This window comes from Mchenga conophoros, linkage group LG14, assembly GCF_057382185.1.
Source record: "Mchenga conophoros isolate Kocher_MC1m ecotype Shallow Benthic linkage group LG14, M_conophoros_male_GT1.1, whole genome shotgun sequence".
Taxonomy (NCBI): domain Eukaryota; kingdom Metazoa; phylum Chordata; class Actinopteri; order Cichliformes; family Cichlidae; genus Mchenga; species Mchenga conophoros.
Genome location: NC_140539.1, coordinates 40,210,273 through 40,229,404, shown reverse-complemented (window position 1 = coordinate 40,229,404; position 19,132 = coordinate 40,210,273). Strand labels below are relative to the sequence as shown.

Here is a 19,132-nt window from a genome sequence, read left to right as displayed (position 1 = left end):
TTAAGTTAGACTCTTTTTCTCCAATTGATCTTTCTGAGTTAGCTTCAATAATTACTTCCTCCAAACCTTCAACGTGTCTTTTAGACCCCATTCCTACAAAACTGCTCAAAGAAGTCCTGCCATTAATTAATGCTTCGATCTTAAATATGATCAACCTATCTCTAATGATTGGCTATATATATAAAGTGGAACCCTGACTTACGAACACCCCATTTAACAAAAAATTCATGTCCAAAAGTCTCCTTCTATTTCAGTCACATAGTTATAAGTGCACTCACTGGAAATATCTGCCGATAAGTTCCACTTTGTTCTTACTGTTTGCTGCGGTGATGACCTCACATGCTTTTATGACGGTCCTGCCGTATCACGAGTCCTGGGAGCACTAGGCATGTTTTTCTCCATGGTCGTGTCCAAATTCATGGGCTGCATCCTCCTGAGGCCGCATTTGTAGACCGATTACGTCACAGCGACGCGCCGAAGGCTGTCCAAATTCGTAGACTCCTCCGAATGCAGCCGACAAATGCGTCCTCATTTTCCCCGAATTTGAAGGATGGGTCGGGTGTGTCCTTCGTGGCCCACCATATCCCAGAATTCATAGCGCGGCCCAGCCAAACTCCAGTTTCCAACGATGGCGGCCGCTACTAAGTTTTAAAATTACTCTTACTAATCTTTCTGGGTCACAAAATAAACTTTTAACATATTTTCAGGCGAGAAAGTAGCTGTGTAAACATCAAATATCTGCTCGGTTTATCAAGATATCGCATATTTGCAAAAGTGCTTCGATGTTTTCGGAGACGTCTGTTACCCACCAGCTTGATAGCGAGCCGGGAGCTCGAGGGTCACTGGAGCCGCCGAGAACGGCACAACTCCCGGCACATCATGTTCAGATCATCGCGGACTTTCACTACTCAGGTTAAACGTGATGTATAACTCACTTAGACAACCTAAAAATGTTATTGTTGGGCTTTTTTCAGTGTTTTATTTGTTCGTGAGTAAATCGGTTTGGCTGAGATTAAAGTTATTAGATTCGATAAAATAAAACTTTATTAATCCCCCGGGTGGGTTCTTCCTTGGTGTTTACACAGCTGAATAAAAGTCAAACAGAAAACTGATTGAACAGAAGTATGAGACGGTCGAGAATTTACTCCAGTGTCCTGTTATATTTTAGATAGCAAGGAGCAGACGGCTGAGTTTATTAAACTCCACCCAGACAGCGGTGACGCAAATCAGAAGGCTGGACCGTCCAATTTCCCCAGCCGTTTACTTCCGGCCTACCCGACCTTCTGAGGACCCGGCCCACGTTGACCGCGAAGGCCGGGTCCTCAAGAGGATGCAGCCCATGAATTTGGACACGACCCATGAGTGCGGGGGAATAGCGATCTCCAGCCGTGTGCGTTCCTGCACAAATGTGAGACAAAATCCCTCCAGTTCTACGAATCCATTTCTACTTATAGCACGGGTTGTACTTTGACAATAATTACAGGGGGTTTATGCTAGGAGATTTGTCGAGATTGGTAGAGGCATGTGACTTACCACGGTAGCCTTTGTTGCGGGTTGGATCTGTGCACCGCAGTTGGGTTATTTAGCCACTAGAGGGCACTGAAGACCATGTAATTGTCAACTTTTCCTAACTTTGGGGCATTAGGTCCTTTCTGTTGCCTCACATATGCAGGTATTCTTGTTTCCTGCCTGTTCAAATGGGATTGTGGGACTTTCTTGTGTCAGAGCCTTCACCTCTGAGCATTATTTGTCTTACAGTTCATTATATTGGTGTGATGTTGGGAAGTGATGATTGTTATATTTACATGTGATAATTGTGTAGAGGTGTAGATACTGTAGGTTCAGTGAATGCTTAAATTGTACTGATTAGAATATACTGGACATTCAAGAGATTCAGTGCATTGTGTTTGTCAGGTCTGGACGCTGATCAGCGGTTTCTATCTTTCTCTCTCACTTCCATTCTCTTTCTGTTGGTGGGACAGATTCATGCCCTCGGCCCACGCCCTCAGAGAAAGGAGACACCTGAGCCTAATCAAGGTTATGAGCATTTAAGCCAGGAGGTGACTGCTGTTCTTCGCTGGATCGTTGTCTGCCACGCGTTAGTGAAAGTCAAGCCACAGCAAGTTCAGTTAAGTGTTTCTTTGTACTTTGTATTTAACCACATCTCGCTGTCTACAGACTTCCTGGATTCTTCCCCGTGTGATTCTCGAGTGGCGAGTGTTGGAGTGAGATCCTGCTGTGTGTGGATTGTTTGGAGAACGCGTGCCTTCCCCTTGGATTTCCCTGGAGCCCCGTCCCTCACTCTGTTGTACAAAGCACTCCCCTGCACCTTTTTGTATATACACTTGGTGGACTTGTAAATACAACTCTCTCGTGTGAATCTGATCCTGGAGTCCTGCAAGTGAGTCCTCTACATACAACCGTAACAATAACGATCCAGCCAGCATGGACTCAGCGGACTCAACCCCAGAAGCAATCTTGGAACGCCACGAATAAATGCTGCGGCACATTAACCAGCAACTGGCTACGCTCACCAAATACCTTTGGTGAGCCCATCCACTCCTCCTCTGTCTGCTTCTCCACATTTACCGGCTTCCGAACCTCCGGCGCCTGCACCAGCTATCTCCTCCGCGGACCGATCATTACCCGCGGCAGAGTCTTTCTCGGGTGAGTTTCACAGGTGTGCGGGATTTTTGACCCAGGTGACAATGGAATCCAGACAGTTACGGAGGACCTATGAAACTGATGGAGCCAAAATTGCCTGTTCAGCTGCTACGTGGGCAGGCATTAAACTGGGTGCAAGCCGTTTTAAGAACTTACCCTGAGATCACGTACCAAGACTTCCTTGTTAAATTTAAAAGTGTTTTTGAAAAAGGCACCAGGGCGGAGACAGCCGCTCACCGATTGTTGAACATAAAGCAGGGGAAGTCGAGTATGGCGGAGTACTCGGTCGAGTTTTGGACGTTGGCTGAAGAAACCGGGTGGGGGCAGTCGGCACTGATGATTACCCTGTTGAATAATGTTTGCGATGAACTGAAAAATGAACTAATGATGAGGGATGTACTTAAGACTCTCTCTGATGTGATTACACTGTGTGAAGGTAGACGAGCGCCTACGAGCACATCAGGGAACTGGAAACTACATTACCCAGAGGCCTCTGGGACGCACGGAGATGGCTCCTGTTCACGGTCTCCTCCACGGCTCATGATTGCAGCAAAATTAACTGTGCAACTCAAGACTCATTCTCTTAGGGCTCTGATTGACTCTGGGGCAGAACAGAACTTTATTGACGCCTTGCTGGTGCTTAAGTTAAATTTTAGCATGGAGCCTCTGCCGCATTCACTTCAAGTTACAGAGCTTAGTGGTTAGCGTCTCCCAGACATCACTCATATCACAGAACCTGTTTCCCTGACTCTCTCTGGTAAGAACTCTGAAGCCATACAGTTGTATGTGTTCAAAGCTCCTCTCACGCCGCTAGTCTTTGGTTATCCCTGGCTACATCAACATAACCCTGTGATTGACTGGAAGAAGGAGAGTATCCTGAGGTGGGGAGAAGAATGTCACATGTCCTGCTTAAAGGCCGCCACACCTTCCGTGGACCCGCTAACCAATTTCCCGTTCTCCGAGCCGCCAGACCTCTCCTCCGTACCGCCTATTTACCATGACCTTAAGCAAGTGTGTAAGGATAGGGCACGTTCGCTTCCCCCTCACCGGCCATATGATTGCAGGATTGACCTTCTACCGGCCGCACCACTCACGACCAGTCACTTATCCAGCCTGTCTCAGCCTGAGCGTGAGAGCATGGACAAGTACATCAACGAGTCACATACAGCAGCTCCGCGTTCGAGCTTCTCCAGGGGGTCACCATCTTCATTAAGTTGGACCTGTGCAACGCCCACCATCTGGTAAGAATAAGAGAAGGGGACGAGTGGAAAACAGCCTTTAACACTCACCTCAGCCATTTTGAATATCTTGTTATGCCGTTTGGTCTCACCAATGCTCCAGCTGTTTTTCAGGCCCTTGTGAACGACGTGCTCCGAGACTTCATCAACCTCTTTGTCTACCTGGATGACATCCTCATCTTCTCCCGCTCTGTCACCGAACACCACCGCCATGTCAGGCAAGTTCTTCAACCCCTCTTGAGAACCATCTCTTCGTAAAAGGGGAGAAGTGTGAGTTCCATGTCACTACTGTTTCCTTCCTGGGCTACGTCATCGAACAAGGTAATCTCAAAGCTGACCCTGTTCAAGCAGTTGTTAACTGGCTGACCCCGTCTAACCGTAAGCAACTTCAAAGTTTTCTGGGATTTGCAAACTTCTACCAACGTTTCATCTGCGACTACAGTAAACTTGCCTTGCCACTGAATCGTCTCATTTTACCCAAGGTTCCTTTCTGCTGGGATGAACCGACTCAACAGGCCTTCACTCACCTGAAAGAACGCTTTGCCTCGGCACCCATCCTCGTCCAACACAACCTCAGCCAACAGTTCATCGTGTAGGTGGACGCCTCAGATGCGGGAGTGGGGCGGTGCTCTCCCAGCAACAAGGCGGTAAGCTTCATCCATGTACTTACTTGTCTCACTGCCTCTCCCCCGCAGAGAGAAACTATGACGTGGGAGATCGAGAACTACTGGCCATCAAGCTCGCCCTGGAAGAGTGGCATCACTGGCTGGAGGGCGCTGCCCAGCTATTTGTGACGTGGACTGACCACAAGAACTTGGAGTACATTCGGTCGGCTAAACAACTCAACGCCAGGCAAGCCAGGTGGGCCCTGTTCTTTACCAGATTTACCAGGTTCCAGTAATGTCAAGCCCAACGCTCTCTCATGCCAATTCACCGCCTCCGAAGACACAGCTCAGGACTCCCCCATTCTTCCTCCCACGTGTGTTATTGGGGCCCTGACCTGGGAGATCGAGTTGGCGATTAGGGAGGCTCAACAGACTGAACCAGATCTCGGAACGGGCCCTCCAGGGCTACTCTTCATCCCCTCGTCAGTAAGGTCACGAGTGCTACATTGGGCTCACACTGCCAAGTTCACCTGTCACCCTGGGGTCCACCCTCCCGGATGGCCGAACTTCTCACCCTATCTCTAAGGGAGAGGCCAGCCACCCTTCGGAGGAAGCTCATTTCTGCCGCTTGTATCCGCGATCTCGTTCTTTCGGTCACTACCCACAGCTCGTGGCCATAGGTGAGGGTAGGGACGTAGATCGACCGGTAAATTGAGAGCTTCGCTTTTACACTCAGCTCCCTCTTCACCACGACGGACCGGTGCAGCGTCCGCATTACTGCGGCTGCAGCCCCAATCCGTCTGTCGATCTCCGGCTCCCTCCTCCCATCACTCGGGAACAAGACCCCGAGATACTTGAACTCCTCCACTTGGGGCAGGAACTCATCCCCGACCCGGAGTGGGCACTCCACCCTTTTCCGGCTGAGAACCATGGCCTCAGATTTGGAGGTGCTGATCCTCATTCCCGCTGCTTCACACTCGGCTGCGAACCGTTCCAGTGCGAGCTGGAGGCCCTCACCCGATGAAGCCAACAGAACCACATCATCTGCAAAAATCAGAGATGAGATTCTGAGGCCACCAAAGCGAAATCCCTCCGCCACTTGGCTACGCCTAGAAATCCTGTCCATAAAAATTATGAACAGAACCGGAGACAAAGGGCAACCCTGGCGAAGCCCATCACCCACCGGGAACGAGTCCGACTTATTGCCGGCAATGCGAACCAAGCTCTTGCAACGGTTGTATAGGGATCGAATGGCCCGTAGCAATGGGCCAGACACCCCATATTCCCGCAACACCTCCCACAGGACACCCCGAGGGACACGGTCGAATGCCTTCTCCAAGTCCACAAAACACATGTAGACTGGTTGGGCAAACTCCCATGCACCCTCAAGTATCCTGGAGAGGATAAAGAGCTGGTCCAGTGTTCCGCGACCAGGACGAAAACCGCATTGTTCCTCCTGTATCCGAGGTTCGACTAACGGACGAACTCTCCTTTCCAGCACCCTGGCATAGACTTTCCCAGGGAGGCTGAGGAGTGTGATCCCCCTGTAGCTGGAACACACCCTCCGGTCCCCTTTCTTAAAGATGGGGACCACCACCCCGGTCTGCCAGTCCACAGGTACTGCCCCTGATCTCCACGCAACATTGCAGAGGCGTGTCAACCAGGACAGCCCTACAACGTCCAGAGCCTTCAGGAACTCGGGGCGGACCTCATCAACACCAGGGGCTCTGCCACCAAGGAGTTGTTTAACTGCCTCAGTGACCTCGCCCCCGGAAATTGGCGGGTCATTCCCCTCATCCCCAGACTCTGCTTCCTCCTCGGAAGACGTGTCAGTGGGATTAAGGAGGTCCTCGAAGTATTCCTTCCACCGCCTGACAATTTTCTCAGTCGACGTCAGCAGCGCTCCGCCAGCACTATACACAGTGCAGGTAGAGCACCGCTTTCCCCTCCTGAGACGTCTGACGGTTTGCCAGAATCTCTTCGAGGCAGTCCGAAAGTCTTTTTCCATGGCCTCTCCGAACTCCTCCCACACCCGAGTTTTTGCTTCAGCCACTGCCCGAGCCGCATTCCGCTTGGCCTGTCGATACCTGTCGGCTGCCTCCGGAGTCCCACAGGCTAACCAAGCCCGATAGGACTCCTTCTTCAGCCTGGTGGCTCCCTTCACCTCTGGTGTCCACCATTTGGTTCGGGGATTACCACCACGGCAGGCACCCACCACCTTGCGGCCGCAGCTCAATGCAGCAGCTTCGGCAATGGAGACGCTGAACATGGTCCATTCGGACTCAATGTCCCCAGTCTCCCTCGGAATGCTGTTGAAGCTCTGCCGGAGGTGTGCGTTGAAGATCTCGCGGACTGGGGCCTCTGCTAGACGTTCCCAGCACACCCTCACTACGCGTTTAGGTGCACCAGGTCTGTCCAGCGTCCTCCCCCGCCACCTGATCCAACTCACCACCAGGTGGTGATCAGTTGACAGCTCAGCCCCTCTCTTTACCCGAGTGTCCAGAACATATGGTCGCAGGTCTGCTGATACGATTACAAAAGCGATCATCGACCTACGGCCTAGAGCGTCCTGGTGCCACGTGCACTTATGGACACTCTTATGTTCGAACAGGGTGTTCGTTATGGCCAAACTGTGGTTAGCACAGAAGTCCAATAACAGAGCACCGCTCGGCTCCAGATCAGGGAGGCCGTTCCTCCCAATCACGCCCCTCCAGGTCTCGCTGTCGTTACCCACGTGAGCATTGAAGTCTCCCAGCAGGACAACAGAGTCTCCAGGTGGAGCACCCTCCAGCACCCCACCCAGGGACTCTAAGAAGGCTGGGTACTCTGAACTGCCACTCGGCGCATAAGCGCAGATGACAGTCAGGACCCGTTCCCCGACCCTAAGGCGCAGGGAACAAACCCTCTCGTCCACCGGGAAAAACCCCAACGTACCGCAAACTAGTTCATGCATTTATTACTTCTAAGCTGGACTACTGTAATTCAGTATTATCAGGATGTCCATGTGCTCTTCACTTCTCCTTACCAACCAAATCTCACAAACATGGATCCTGTTTAATCCTTCACGGCTCAAATTCAACAAAGAGCTGGAGAGAGAAGGTAATCAGAGAACTAGGAATATGTTTATTTCATTTTCAGTTCGAGTGAAGCTGCGACAGTAATACACAGATGAGGCATCACGCTGTCGTCAACCATTTCTTTAACAAAATAAAAGCATCTGCATGGAGCCGAATGCACAACAGCAGAAACAGCAGCTCCTCCTCGCACATAAACATCTTTAATCTCCTTGAGTAAAAAAATAAATTACCTCAGGCCAACGAACAGTCAATGTGACATCAGAACAAACTCAGCTGTTTTATTTCTCACCAATATTTACAATAAATATCAGCAACAGCTGCTTCTACAATCTGTTTAACATAAAACATCAAGAACTGGATAAAAATAAAAAACAGCAGATTTTACTGTAACAAATAATTAAAGATACAACAACTATTTGGCATTTTTACACAAAAATAAATAAAATAATTTAATTGTCCTGCCTGCCGATTTTATTCATTTAAATTTGGTTGAAAAGAACAGATGGCTGAACAACAACAACAACAACAACAAAATATGCACACAAAAAGAATATTCAGAGCCAACTCCCAGAATGCACTGCTGCTGAATTAAGCGAAATAAAGAGCTCTGCTCACGCGTGTCCTGTTTCGATATTAAGTTTTGATCTTCTGTTTCATTTTGTCTTTTGGTCAGACGTTTTGTTTTAAAGAAAATTAAAACACGTCAGGTTTGTCATGAGGAGCTCCTATCACAGCCAATCACACGAAAGAATCTGAAGACTCGCTCTCTGAATCTCTTCAGGGTTCATAGTTCACCAACACCAGAGTGAGGCAGCTGCTGCTCTGATTCACACATGACAGGATGTGATGTCATCAACAGTAAGCAGGTACGAGCAGGCGGTGCTACACCAGGCGGCGAATCAGGTTGTTCTTCTCGGGCTCCAGGAACTCATCCACCAGGGCAGCGGTGACCTTCCTGAGCTCCTCCTCCAGGGTGGACACCTCGCTGCAACACAGAGAGGGTGATGATGTCACAGAGGCCCCGCCCACACATGAGGTCACACATGAAGTTTGTTAGAGTGACATTAGGACCTGACGTAATTATTCTTGGACTTTATCCTGTATGCTCTAAATAAATTTGGTGCTTTTTTTTAACAAACGTCGCAGTTCCATCAAACTTTCTTGTGGTACACGTTTCTCTGAAACGTCGGTCTTTTCCTGTTAGCAGCACAGTTATTGAGCTCACAGATCAGAGCCAGTTCAGCACTGGAGGGAAAGAAAGCTCCATCAGTCAGCTGGCAGACCACAATTCAGATCAGTGTTATTTATTCACACCTCTGATGAAGTCTCACATGTATCAGTGCTGATAAATGATCAGAATTATAATATTTCTGACTGTTTGAGGCAAAATTGAATCGAGTCGAATGGATTATAGAAATCAGTGATGATACTCAGCCCTCGTGAGCAGCCCAGGCCCGACAGAAGTGCCAAAGAGTGTCAAAGCACTTTAGGCACAAACACTTTTTCAGTCACGAGTGTTTCTTGTAGAACTGAGCTCCAAATAAAGAACTTTGTGTTGACAAGATTGTTAGTTGATCATTTACAAATCAACAGCAAAAAAAGTACACATGTAAAACTGTGGTGTTCAGCGATGCGGGTGAAAAATTTGGGTGCGCCGACCTTTTTTGGCACTGCGCACCAGTGCAACCGCGGCAAAAAGTTAGTCTAGAGCCTGCGCTAACATTTCATCTCCATCACAGACAAACAGAAACGAGGAGCCGACCTCTGCCCGGGCACCGCGCATAACTCTGTGTAGTACTTGATCTTCGGTTCGGTGCCGCTTGTCCTCAGCGTGGCCACGATGCCGTTCTGCAGCGTGAAGGTGATCATGTGACTGCTCCTGGACACAGGAAGAACCTGTACGGGAGAACACACCTGAACACACCTGAACTGAACAGGAGGAACTCGAGGAAGAACAAAACGGCATCTCACAGATCTGAGGTCTGGCTGACTGCTGTCGTATCCCGTGGTAACGTCTCTGACATGAACGATCTGGACGCCGCCGCACGTCTTCGGGTACGAGCCGCTGCCGTCAAAGTTTCTGATGCGGCTGAAGATCCTCTGGATGGTGGGAGGGTCGTTACAGACGACGTAGGAGGTTTTAGACACGTGATACCCGTACCTACAGACAGGAAGTCACACTGAGGATGACTGTCAAAATAAGAGCAGAGCACATTTTTCTGTCCAATGTAGTTTTAGTAGAAGTTTTGTCGAGATGTTTTTCAAAGGATTACAGTGGTCCCTCGCTATAACGCGGTTCACCTATCATGGGCTCGCTGTTGCAGATTTTTTTTTTCTTTTTGCAATTTTGCTTTCTTTGTTTTGTTTTTTACAGCACATTGTGTTCTGCATCCTGATTGGCTGTACACTTCCTGTTAAATCCAGAATTCAAAATCCTGCTCCTCACATACAAGGTCTTAAATAATCAGGCCCCATCTTATCTTAATGACCCTGTAGTACCATATCACCCGATGCATTGAGTTTTTCCTTTCCAGTCACCTTTCTCACTCACTATGTATTAACAGACCTCTCTGCATTGAATCATATCTGTTATTAATCTCTGTCTCTCTTCCACAGCATGTCTTTATCCTGTCTTCCTTCTCTCACCCCAACCAATCACAGCAGATGGCCCCGCCCCTCCCTGAGCCTGGTTCTGCTGGAGGTTTCTTCCTGTTAAAAGGGAGTTTTTCCTTCCCACTGTCGCCAAAGTGCTGCTCATAGGGGTCATATGATTGTTGGGTTTTTCTCTGTATGTGTTATTGTAGGGTCGACCGTACAGTATAAAGCGCCTTGAGGCGACTGTTGTTGTGATTTGGCGCTGTGTAAATAAAATAGAATTGAATTGATTTGGTGTGTGAGGACCAAACTGTGCATGGGCATTAAGGGACACACAATAAAGTCCAGCATAGAATCTTTTTCACTTGAAGCGGGTCAGTAAACGTCACACAGCTCGACATTAAATGACAAGTTGTGATCGTGATGTTAGAGCGGTGCCCTGAAGTCTTACGTCTGGTAGATGTTGTGCAGCTGTTGGCTCAGACTTAGGTGCTTGTTGTGAAGGTAAGCGGCCATTTCAGCCACGACCGCCGCCGAGCTCACGCCGTCCTTATCCAGGACTGTGTCCCCACAGAGGAACCCTGAAGAGATGAAGGGACACCTGACAGTTTCCCTTCCAATAATCCTTTAAACACAGAATGAATTCAGTTCTCCAATAACCATCAAAGGGCCTTTATACTGTAGAGGACGGTGCAACAACACAGGTAGCTGCTCTGTGCTGGTGCAGGGCACTGAAGATGATCACAGTGGGTGTATTATCCTTGAACTGTGATGAAGTCTACTCCCCACTGCTGTGTAATCAGATATTTTAAATTTAAATCAGACAGGAGAGGGTTTCCAGGAAACACCGCTAACTGTTCAGTTTCTACGCCAAACGTCACAGCGAACTTAGTTACCGATGGACTCCTCGAAGGAGAAGATGACTCTGCTTCCTGTTTGGGACAGCTCGTGGATTCTATTCCCGACCCATTTAAAGCCTGGCAGAGTTTCCTGTTGAACACAGAGTAACCATCATCGTCTGACTTCCACACACTGGTGTGCTCACTAATGCCTGAGCGTCTGACCTCAAAGTGGAACCCCTCGATGCGAGCGAAGGCCTGCAGGATCTTCGAGGACACCGTGGTCGCCAACATGTAAATGCTCCGAGCGTCTGCTGGTTCAGAGTGGTTCTCCTTCCACGTGAAGAACATCCACCAGCCCAGCAGGGCTGCCAGCTCGTTACCTGTGAACACCTTCCAGCCACACCTGAAACACAGGGCGATACAGGTGAACCTGCAGCGCTGCCAAATACTTTCAGCTCTGAAGTGCCTTTGAGCAAACATACCCGTCAGACTTCTCTGCTACAGCCAGCCGGTCAGCATCAGGATCTGTTGCCAGGACGACGCGGGCGTTTTCCCGCTCTGCCAGAAGGAGAGAAAGTTCCTGGAAAACAAGACATCGGATAAGCGAACGACAGGATTCGGTCATTTGTGAGCAAACGAGACGGGAACCCGACCCACCAGCACGGACTCTCCCTCCTCGGGGTTGGGACAGCGCACCGAGGAGAAGTTGGGGTCGGGGTCTTTCTGCTCCGGGACGGCGATCGGTGGAGGGAAGCCGAACACCCGGAAGGCCTGCTGCACGAAGGCGTGGCCGACGCCGTGGAAGGAGGAGTGGACGAACTTCAGCGGGGAGCTGCTGTTCAGGTCCCTGAGACGCATCAGGAAACATGCTCTAACGTTGGTGCTCGGGGTCATTTTAAAGGTCAAAGTTCAACATTTTCTGACGTCCTTATACGTTCACATCCTGGCAGAACATCAGGGGAACGTGTCACTCTTACCGCAGGTTCACTAACGTTTCTTTTAACGACACAAACAATCACGCCGTGAAACAAAAAAAGATCAGGTCAGACCACCTCACTGTGACATCACCACATCCAAGCCAACAACGCCAACGATAGCGTCACTGATTTGTCACTTAAACCTGAGAAAGAAATGATTATTTCCGCTGTAAACGCTCAGCAGTTAGAAATAATGATCATCTGTGTTCAGCAGTGCAAACAGCAGGTGGTCTCATGAAACACGCTGCAGTCCTCCACGAAACACCTGAACTCATCACGCTGAGACCTCAGCCCGCGGTCACAAACATCGTCCTCAATCACTGCTGGCAAACAGCTTCTGACATCAGCAGAACAACACAGGCTGTGGAAATGAGGAAACTATAAATGACTGTTCACACCAGCAGGCATCTACTAATCAGAAGGTTGGAGGTACAATCCCTGCTGCCCAAACGCCCTTAGGCAACACACTAACCCCAGGTTTCTCTGTGATGCTATAAATCAGAGTATGAATGAGTTGGACAGAAATCACTGAGGCATCGAAAACGTGCTGTAGAAGAACCATCAGCGTCCCTGTGGAGGACACCGAGAGGAGGAACAGGTGGGCTTACCTGTGGAAGCAGAGGGAGGCGAGCTCATCCATGTAGCAGCTGTTGATCTGGGTCAGGGGGTCGGTCCTCAGGGAGCAGCGATCCACCAGCCCTACGTCCCAGCAGGAGGCGCTCCAGGGCTCCAGCTGCTCCTCTATACATCGCAGGATCTCTTTGTCGTGGGGCGAGGTGATCTGGGCGCCGTTACACCAGTACACCTGCAGGGGGACACACGCACCCAGCTCCTAACTTTTACTTCCCATTTGAGGCACGGCTGCGAACGTGCCCTTACTGACCTTGTATCCGTTGTCTTCTTTGGGATTGTGTGACGCTGTGATCATCACTCCAGCTGCAGCCCCCAGCTTCTTCACAGCGTAAGGCTGCCAAAGGAGAACAGAGCGCGCTCAGTGTGAAACTCCTTCATCCTTCGGCGAAGGTTCGGTTTTAATAAGTGTTTAAATATCTGTGTCTGTGACACCGTCAGCTATCAGGCTGCCGCTGGCGCCGATGTGAGGTCGGCTCATTCATTACAGCCCGGAAAATGTGACGGCACGAACATTAGTGAGGTCACAGCGAGCAGCCGGCTGCATGCAGGAAGTGATGCGTTAGTGTTTCCTCACCACGTACGGCGTGGGGATGAAGGAGGAGAAGAGATGCACGGGGACGTCTCTGCTCAGCAGCACAGCAGCCGTCAGCTTCGCCAGCCTGAGACACACACACACACACACACAGACACACACACACACACACAGACAGACACACACACACAGACACACACACACAGACACAGACACACACACACAGACACACACACACACACACACACACACACACACACATAGACACACAGACAGACACACACAGACACACACACACACACACACACACATAGACACACAGACAGACACACACAGACACACACACACACATAGACAGACACATAGACACACACACAGACACACACAGACACAGACACAGACACACACACACACACAGACACACACACACACACACACACACACAGACACACACACACACACACACACACAGACACACACACACACACACACACACACAGACAGACACACAGACACACACACACACACACACACACACAGACACACACACACACACAGACACACACACACACACACACAGACACACACACACAGACACAGACACACACACACACACACACATAGACACACAGACAGACACACACAGACACACACACACACACATAGACAGACACATAGACACACACACAGACACACACAGACACAGACACAGACACACACACACACACAGACACACACACACACAGACACACACACACACACACACACACAGACACACACACACACACACACACAGACACACACACAGACACACACACAGACACACACACACACAGACACACACACAGACACACACACAGACACACACACAGACACACAGACACACACACACACAGACACACACAGACACACACACACAGACACACACAGACACACACACACACATAGACACACAGACACACACACACACACACACAGACACACACACACAGACAGACACACACAGACAGACACACACACACACACACACACACACACACAGACACACACACACAGACAGACACACACAGACACACACACACAGACACACACACACAGACACACACACACAGACAGACACACACACACAGACAGACACACACACACACAGACACACACACACAGACACACACACACACACACAGACACACACACACAGACACACACACACACACAGACACACACACACACACACACACACATAGACAGACACACACACACACACACACACAGACACACACACACACACACACACACATAGACAGACACACACACACACACACACACACAGGTTCAAAGTGAACTCTGCTTCATAAACTCAGATGTTTGTCCATAAAAAAAACCACTAAATCCTGATTCTTTAACATTTTTACAGTTTTTAAAATCAGGAAATTATGTCAGAAAATTTCCAAAGAAAACAAAACATTAAAAACATTTATAAATATGTGATGTCCACATATGTGGACGCAGGTCCTAGGAGGTTAATCAGGTCCCAATCAGAGAAATTAAAAATGCTGCTGTGGCAGAGTTCGGGTCTTAGCAGGTTAAGTAAATAATGACGAATTTGAAAGAAAAATGCCTGAAAGATGGCACAGTGGTGATGGTCATCTGTGTGTCGAGGGACATCCTTGGACTGGTGGGACTGGGTCATCAGCGCATGTGTGTCTGTGTGTGAGACAGTGTGTGTGCGACAGTGTGTGACAGTGTGTGTGCGACAGTGTGTGTGCGACAGTGTGTGTGTGCCACCTGTGGCTGCTGCAGCCGCTCTCCTCCTGTCCTCTGGTGTCGAAGCCCACCACGACGCCTCTGCTGCTGAAGTCTGCAAAATACCTGCACAGGTAGGAGTAGAGGCCCTGCAAAGGAAACAGGAAGTGGCTCGGGTCAGACATCGGCCCACCTGAGCCGGCCATGTTTCCTCCCTCTCTCTCACCTGCGTGGACTGGATGACGGTGAGGTCATTGATCCGGCTGAATCCCGCTCCCATCGGCGCTCTAAGCCCGGCAGTGCCGAAACTCATCCTGCTGCAGAGTCTCCGCCTCAGGTCATCGACACGTCCCGCCCCCACCAGAGACTCCACCTGAGCCCGGGTCCACTGGTTCTGCAGCACAGCATGGAAAACCATCACACCTCTGACCACACCTGCATAGGTAAAACCACACCCTCAACTCACAGCAGCTCTCACACACACACACTTATCACTGAAGCTGATTCAGGGGCAGACGTCTCGTCCCCGTGGGGAGGACATGGATATCTGGGGATGACCTTCAAACTAAACTGCACGGCCGTCATAAACACCTGTGGAAGTCCGGGTGAATACGGTCACATCACCTGGCTCAGGTGAGCCGCCCAAGCGTCTTCAGCGTTCCAGCCCTTCTTCATAAACACACTTGTCCAAAGCCTCCGCCTGCTCGGCCTCACCTCACAGACTGAGCACGTGCGGTGCACTTACAGACACACAGGAGTGAGGACGTCTCGTGGGCCTCGTTAAGCCCACCGCTGACACCAGGACGGAAACGTTCTCGCGCTGCACTGTCTGCTGTTTTTCACCTTGCTCTTTAATCAGAGCTCTTAGAACAGTCTGACCTCGGCAGCCTGAAAACTCTGGACTCAACTTTTTAAACTACCCGCCCCCCCAACAGGGACGTGAGCGCCCTGTATTCACACACAGCCAAGGTCTCAGTGGAGGGACGGCTGCATGGAAGCCACTGATAAAGAAGGGAAACAGGGAGGTTCAGGCTGTGCTCACACCAAATATTCACTCTGAAGCGTGTTAGAAACGCATCTTTATTTGTAAAGAGCAGGAACTCCATGAGACGGTTAAACGCTCTAACAAGCTGATGAAGGCCGTACGCCAAATCATTCCTGACCCTCCACTGTGACACGTGGATCACAGATTATGATTATTGTATCTGTGGCCTGCTGGAAATGTGCCGAGAGGACGACGACTGCAGGCCTAATCTCCCGACAGGAGCAAACACAGGAAGCCGAACCTTCACAGAGGTTTCATTAAAAACATTAAATGAGATTATCACCTGAGGTCGCACTCTGTGGGTGATAAAATATCACACACATTTAGAAAAGGTGCCCGGTGCATGTTTGCTGTACTCCGTGGTGGGGTGCTCACTTCCTGTCTTCATTAGGACGCACTCTGAGTGAAGGAGTCCCTGCAGGCTCACGGGCCTCGGAGCATCGGCTGATGTGCAGCCGATGCTCCGAGAGGCCGAAGGATGGACCTCATTCATGTTTCTCTGCACACAGGATAAAGATAGAGTCCAAACAGCGAGTGGGAATCTTTTCCCAGCTGCTGACATTTAAAGCGCAGTTCAAGGCAGCCGTGACCTTTACAGACCACACAGCTCTGAACACTGGGAGGGCGACACTGGGGAGCGAGGGGGGGGGTTCAAACCCAGTCCAGTCTGAAACACTGTCACAGTGGACTTCCTCTGGTCTCCTGCCAAGCAGCGTAGCTCCGGGTTTCTTCTTGAACATGGCCACAGCTTCAAACAGCAAGTATAAAACGGTGTGGCTGGGATTAACCTTTGACCTTTCTGACGCGAGACATTAGCAATAACGAGCGCAGGCAGGTCTCGCTCACAGTCAAACAGTTGTAGTTCTTGCACAAAGTTGCACCACGTCTTTGTTCTGCAACAGGATGAACCAGCGAGGTGCGGTGTTTTAGAGAAGTCCTCGCTCTGCCTTCTTCTGCAGACGGGACTCTGCGACACCGGCCTGAACCAGTGACCCATGGTGACCTATTCCCAGATCCAAATCCTCTGCCAGCATCCAAAACCTAAACTTGTCTGACTGTTCACCACAGGAGATGGAGTTCCTCAGGGATCGATCCCAGGTCCTCTGATTGTGTATTTTGCTGCTGACGCGTACACAAGATTGACCCACAACAACGAGTCTAAGATTAAAGAAAGCTGAAACAAACAGCTTCATGTAAAGAACCTACACGGATGGTCGTGGTGTCAGAGCTGAAGCTACAGCGCAGCCTTCACAGACGTCATCACACACCCGGGTTTTTCTCACTGTGCACATTACAACAATAATTTCCTGCTAGATGTCATAAATGGCTGGCTTTTCCAAAACTGTACAAAAAGGATGGACTTGGCCACCTGGGGTCACCTTCTGGTCCCACCATGCTGGTTTGGGGGCCACGTATGGATGAGGAGGTGGCACGAAGCTTATTTTTCATTTGCATTTAAAAGTTAAAATGGTTGTAAAACATGTTGGCTTTAAAATGTGTTTGGATCTGAGCATCATCCAGCAGCTCACGGTGACCTGGTTCCTGAATAAAGACGAGTAAAGGATCAATATTCACCCATGGATGAATGTTTATTGACCGGAAAGGCCTTTCTGACTCAATCTGCTGAGTCACGCTGCCGGTTAATCTTCCGGTAACCCACAAAGGTAATCTCCATCACGCCCCGAGCAGCCGCGGTGCTCCTGCCACCACAACTCCCCTTTAAAAACTGATCATTTTACTTTATTGTTTCGGAAAACAATTCAAGTAGGAAATACGTCTTACTAGATTTTGGGGGCTAGCTCATTCGGCTCACAGTTTCAACCTGTTATAGTTCAGACCTGCTGCAACACCGGCTTCCCGGCTTCAGGCTGTATGAAGTTTATGTTTAATGGCAAACAGCGCTGCTTCATGGATCAGTTTGTATGCCGATTTCTCCACACAACTACAATGATCTATCAAACATAACTCATAAACATGTTTCTGTGACATGTCCCTGCCCAAAAGTGGTGATATTTTAATCGACGGATTTGTCAGCGAAGTCTGGTGCAGCGCTCCCTGCTTACACCCGGCTTGGCTTTCTGACTAACGGGCACAGACTCACCCTGTCCCAGGCTAACCAGAGCTGCACCGCCTTGTCAAGCTTCGGGTCGCCAGTCCTCTGACACCTGACGTTGGCGTTGAGGTCTCCGTCGAGTCCGTTGTCGTCCATGCTGACAGCTAACGCTCAAAGAGCCACACGGCCATCTGTCTGCCCGCTGTTGGAGGCTATTGGCTCCCCGGCGGCTAGCGCCTCCGACTCGGACTTCTCACACACACCGCCTGCCTGTTATGGCTGGTGCGGCTGAGCTCTCTCCGGAGTCGTGTATAATTTCCCACACCGAGGCCAAACGTTAGCGACAATGACGCCAGATCACCGCTGGAGGCCGACAGAAGCATTTTCTTTCTTACTTAAGTTACACGGAAGTTCACAGAGACCGGCAGAGGCAGGGCTCCTCATTTCCGGCTAGTTAATAAAATGAAAGCTTCACATGAAGCGGCACAAAAGAACAAAACCTTTGTTTTCATTTGTTGTTCTTTAAATATTTCACAGCATTCTCTGATATGATTAATATGCTCTGGGGTGTAGAAAAACTGTTTAAAATTCAAGGTAAAAAATTAATTTCCAATTAATTTCCGGTACATTTTTGCCCACCTGACGCCAGCTTTATGAGCAATAATTGTAGAACAAGTTCAAGTTTCATTGTCATGTTCAGATAAACAGTGTAGCCACATTTATCCATAATGAAATTCTTTGGCTTGTGCTCCTCAGCTTTACATGAGCATACAGAGAGTGTGCAGTTATATTAAGAAGAAAATAACAGGAATTAACAGGATTAATAATGATAACAATGCAAAGGAGAAAAGGAGAGAAAAAAGTATTAAATATTAGAGAATTTAAGACAAGTTGGTATTTACAGGTTGTGCAAAAGTTGTGCAATGAGCATTTAAGTGGCATTTGTTGAAGTGACAGTGTGCAGAGTCCTGTGATGGTAGTGAGTGTGGAATGTCAGCAGTCTGATGGCTTTTGGGTGAAAACTGTCTCTGTCTGCTAGTGCGGGTCTGAATGCTCCTGAACTGCCTGCTGGACGGCAGCAGTGTGAAAAGTCTATGACTGGGGTGGCTGGGATCAGAGAGGCCCCGC

The 19,132-nt window shown here is 49.5% G+C and overlaps 2 protein-coding genes across 2 annotated transcripts in view; one reads left to right on the top strand and one right to left on the bottom strand.

Moving 5' to 3' along the window:
• The window catches only part of LOC146560418 (uncharacterized), a 358,436-nt gene that overhangs the window by 77,590 nt on the left and 261,714 nt on the right, over nucleotides 1-19,132 (top strand). The window lies entirely within an intron of this gene.
• Nucleotides 7,611-18,421, bottom strand: pgm2l1 (phosphoglucomutase 2-like 1). The gene is made up of 14 exons (XM_085244544.1): nucleotides 18,053-18,421; nucleotides 15,133-15,300; nucleotides 14,949-15,055; nucleotides 13,206-13,290; nucleotides 12,882-12,965; nucleotides 12,607-12,803; nucleotides 11,679-11,868; nucleotides 11,504-11,601; nucleotides 11,244-11,424; nucleotides 11,076-11,169; nucleotides 10,631-10,760; nucleotides 9,556-9,745; nucleotides 9,347-9,480; nucleotides 7,611-8,569 (listed from the first exon to the last, which is right to left on the bottom strand). The coding sequence occupies exons 1-14, from the start codon at nucleotides 18,158-18,160 to the stop codon at nucleotides 8,467-8,469; spliced, it is 1,869 nt and encodes a 622-aa protein (XP_085100670.1). The 5' UTR covers nucleotides 18,161-18,421; the 3' UTR covers nucleotides 7,611-8,466.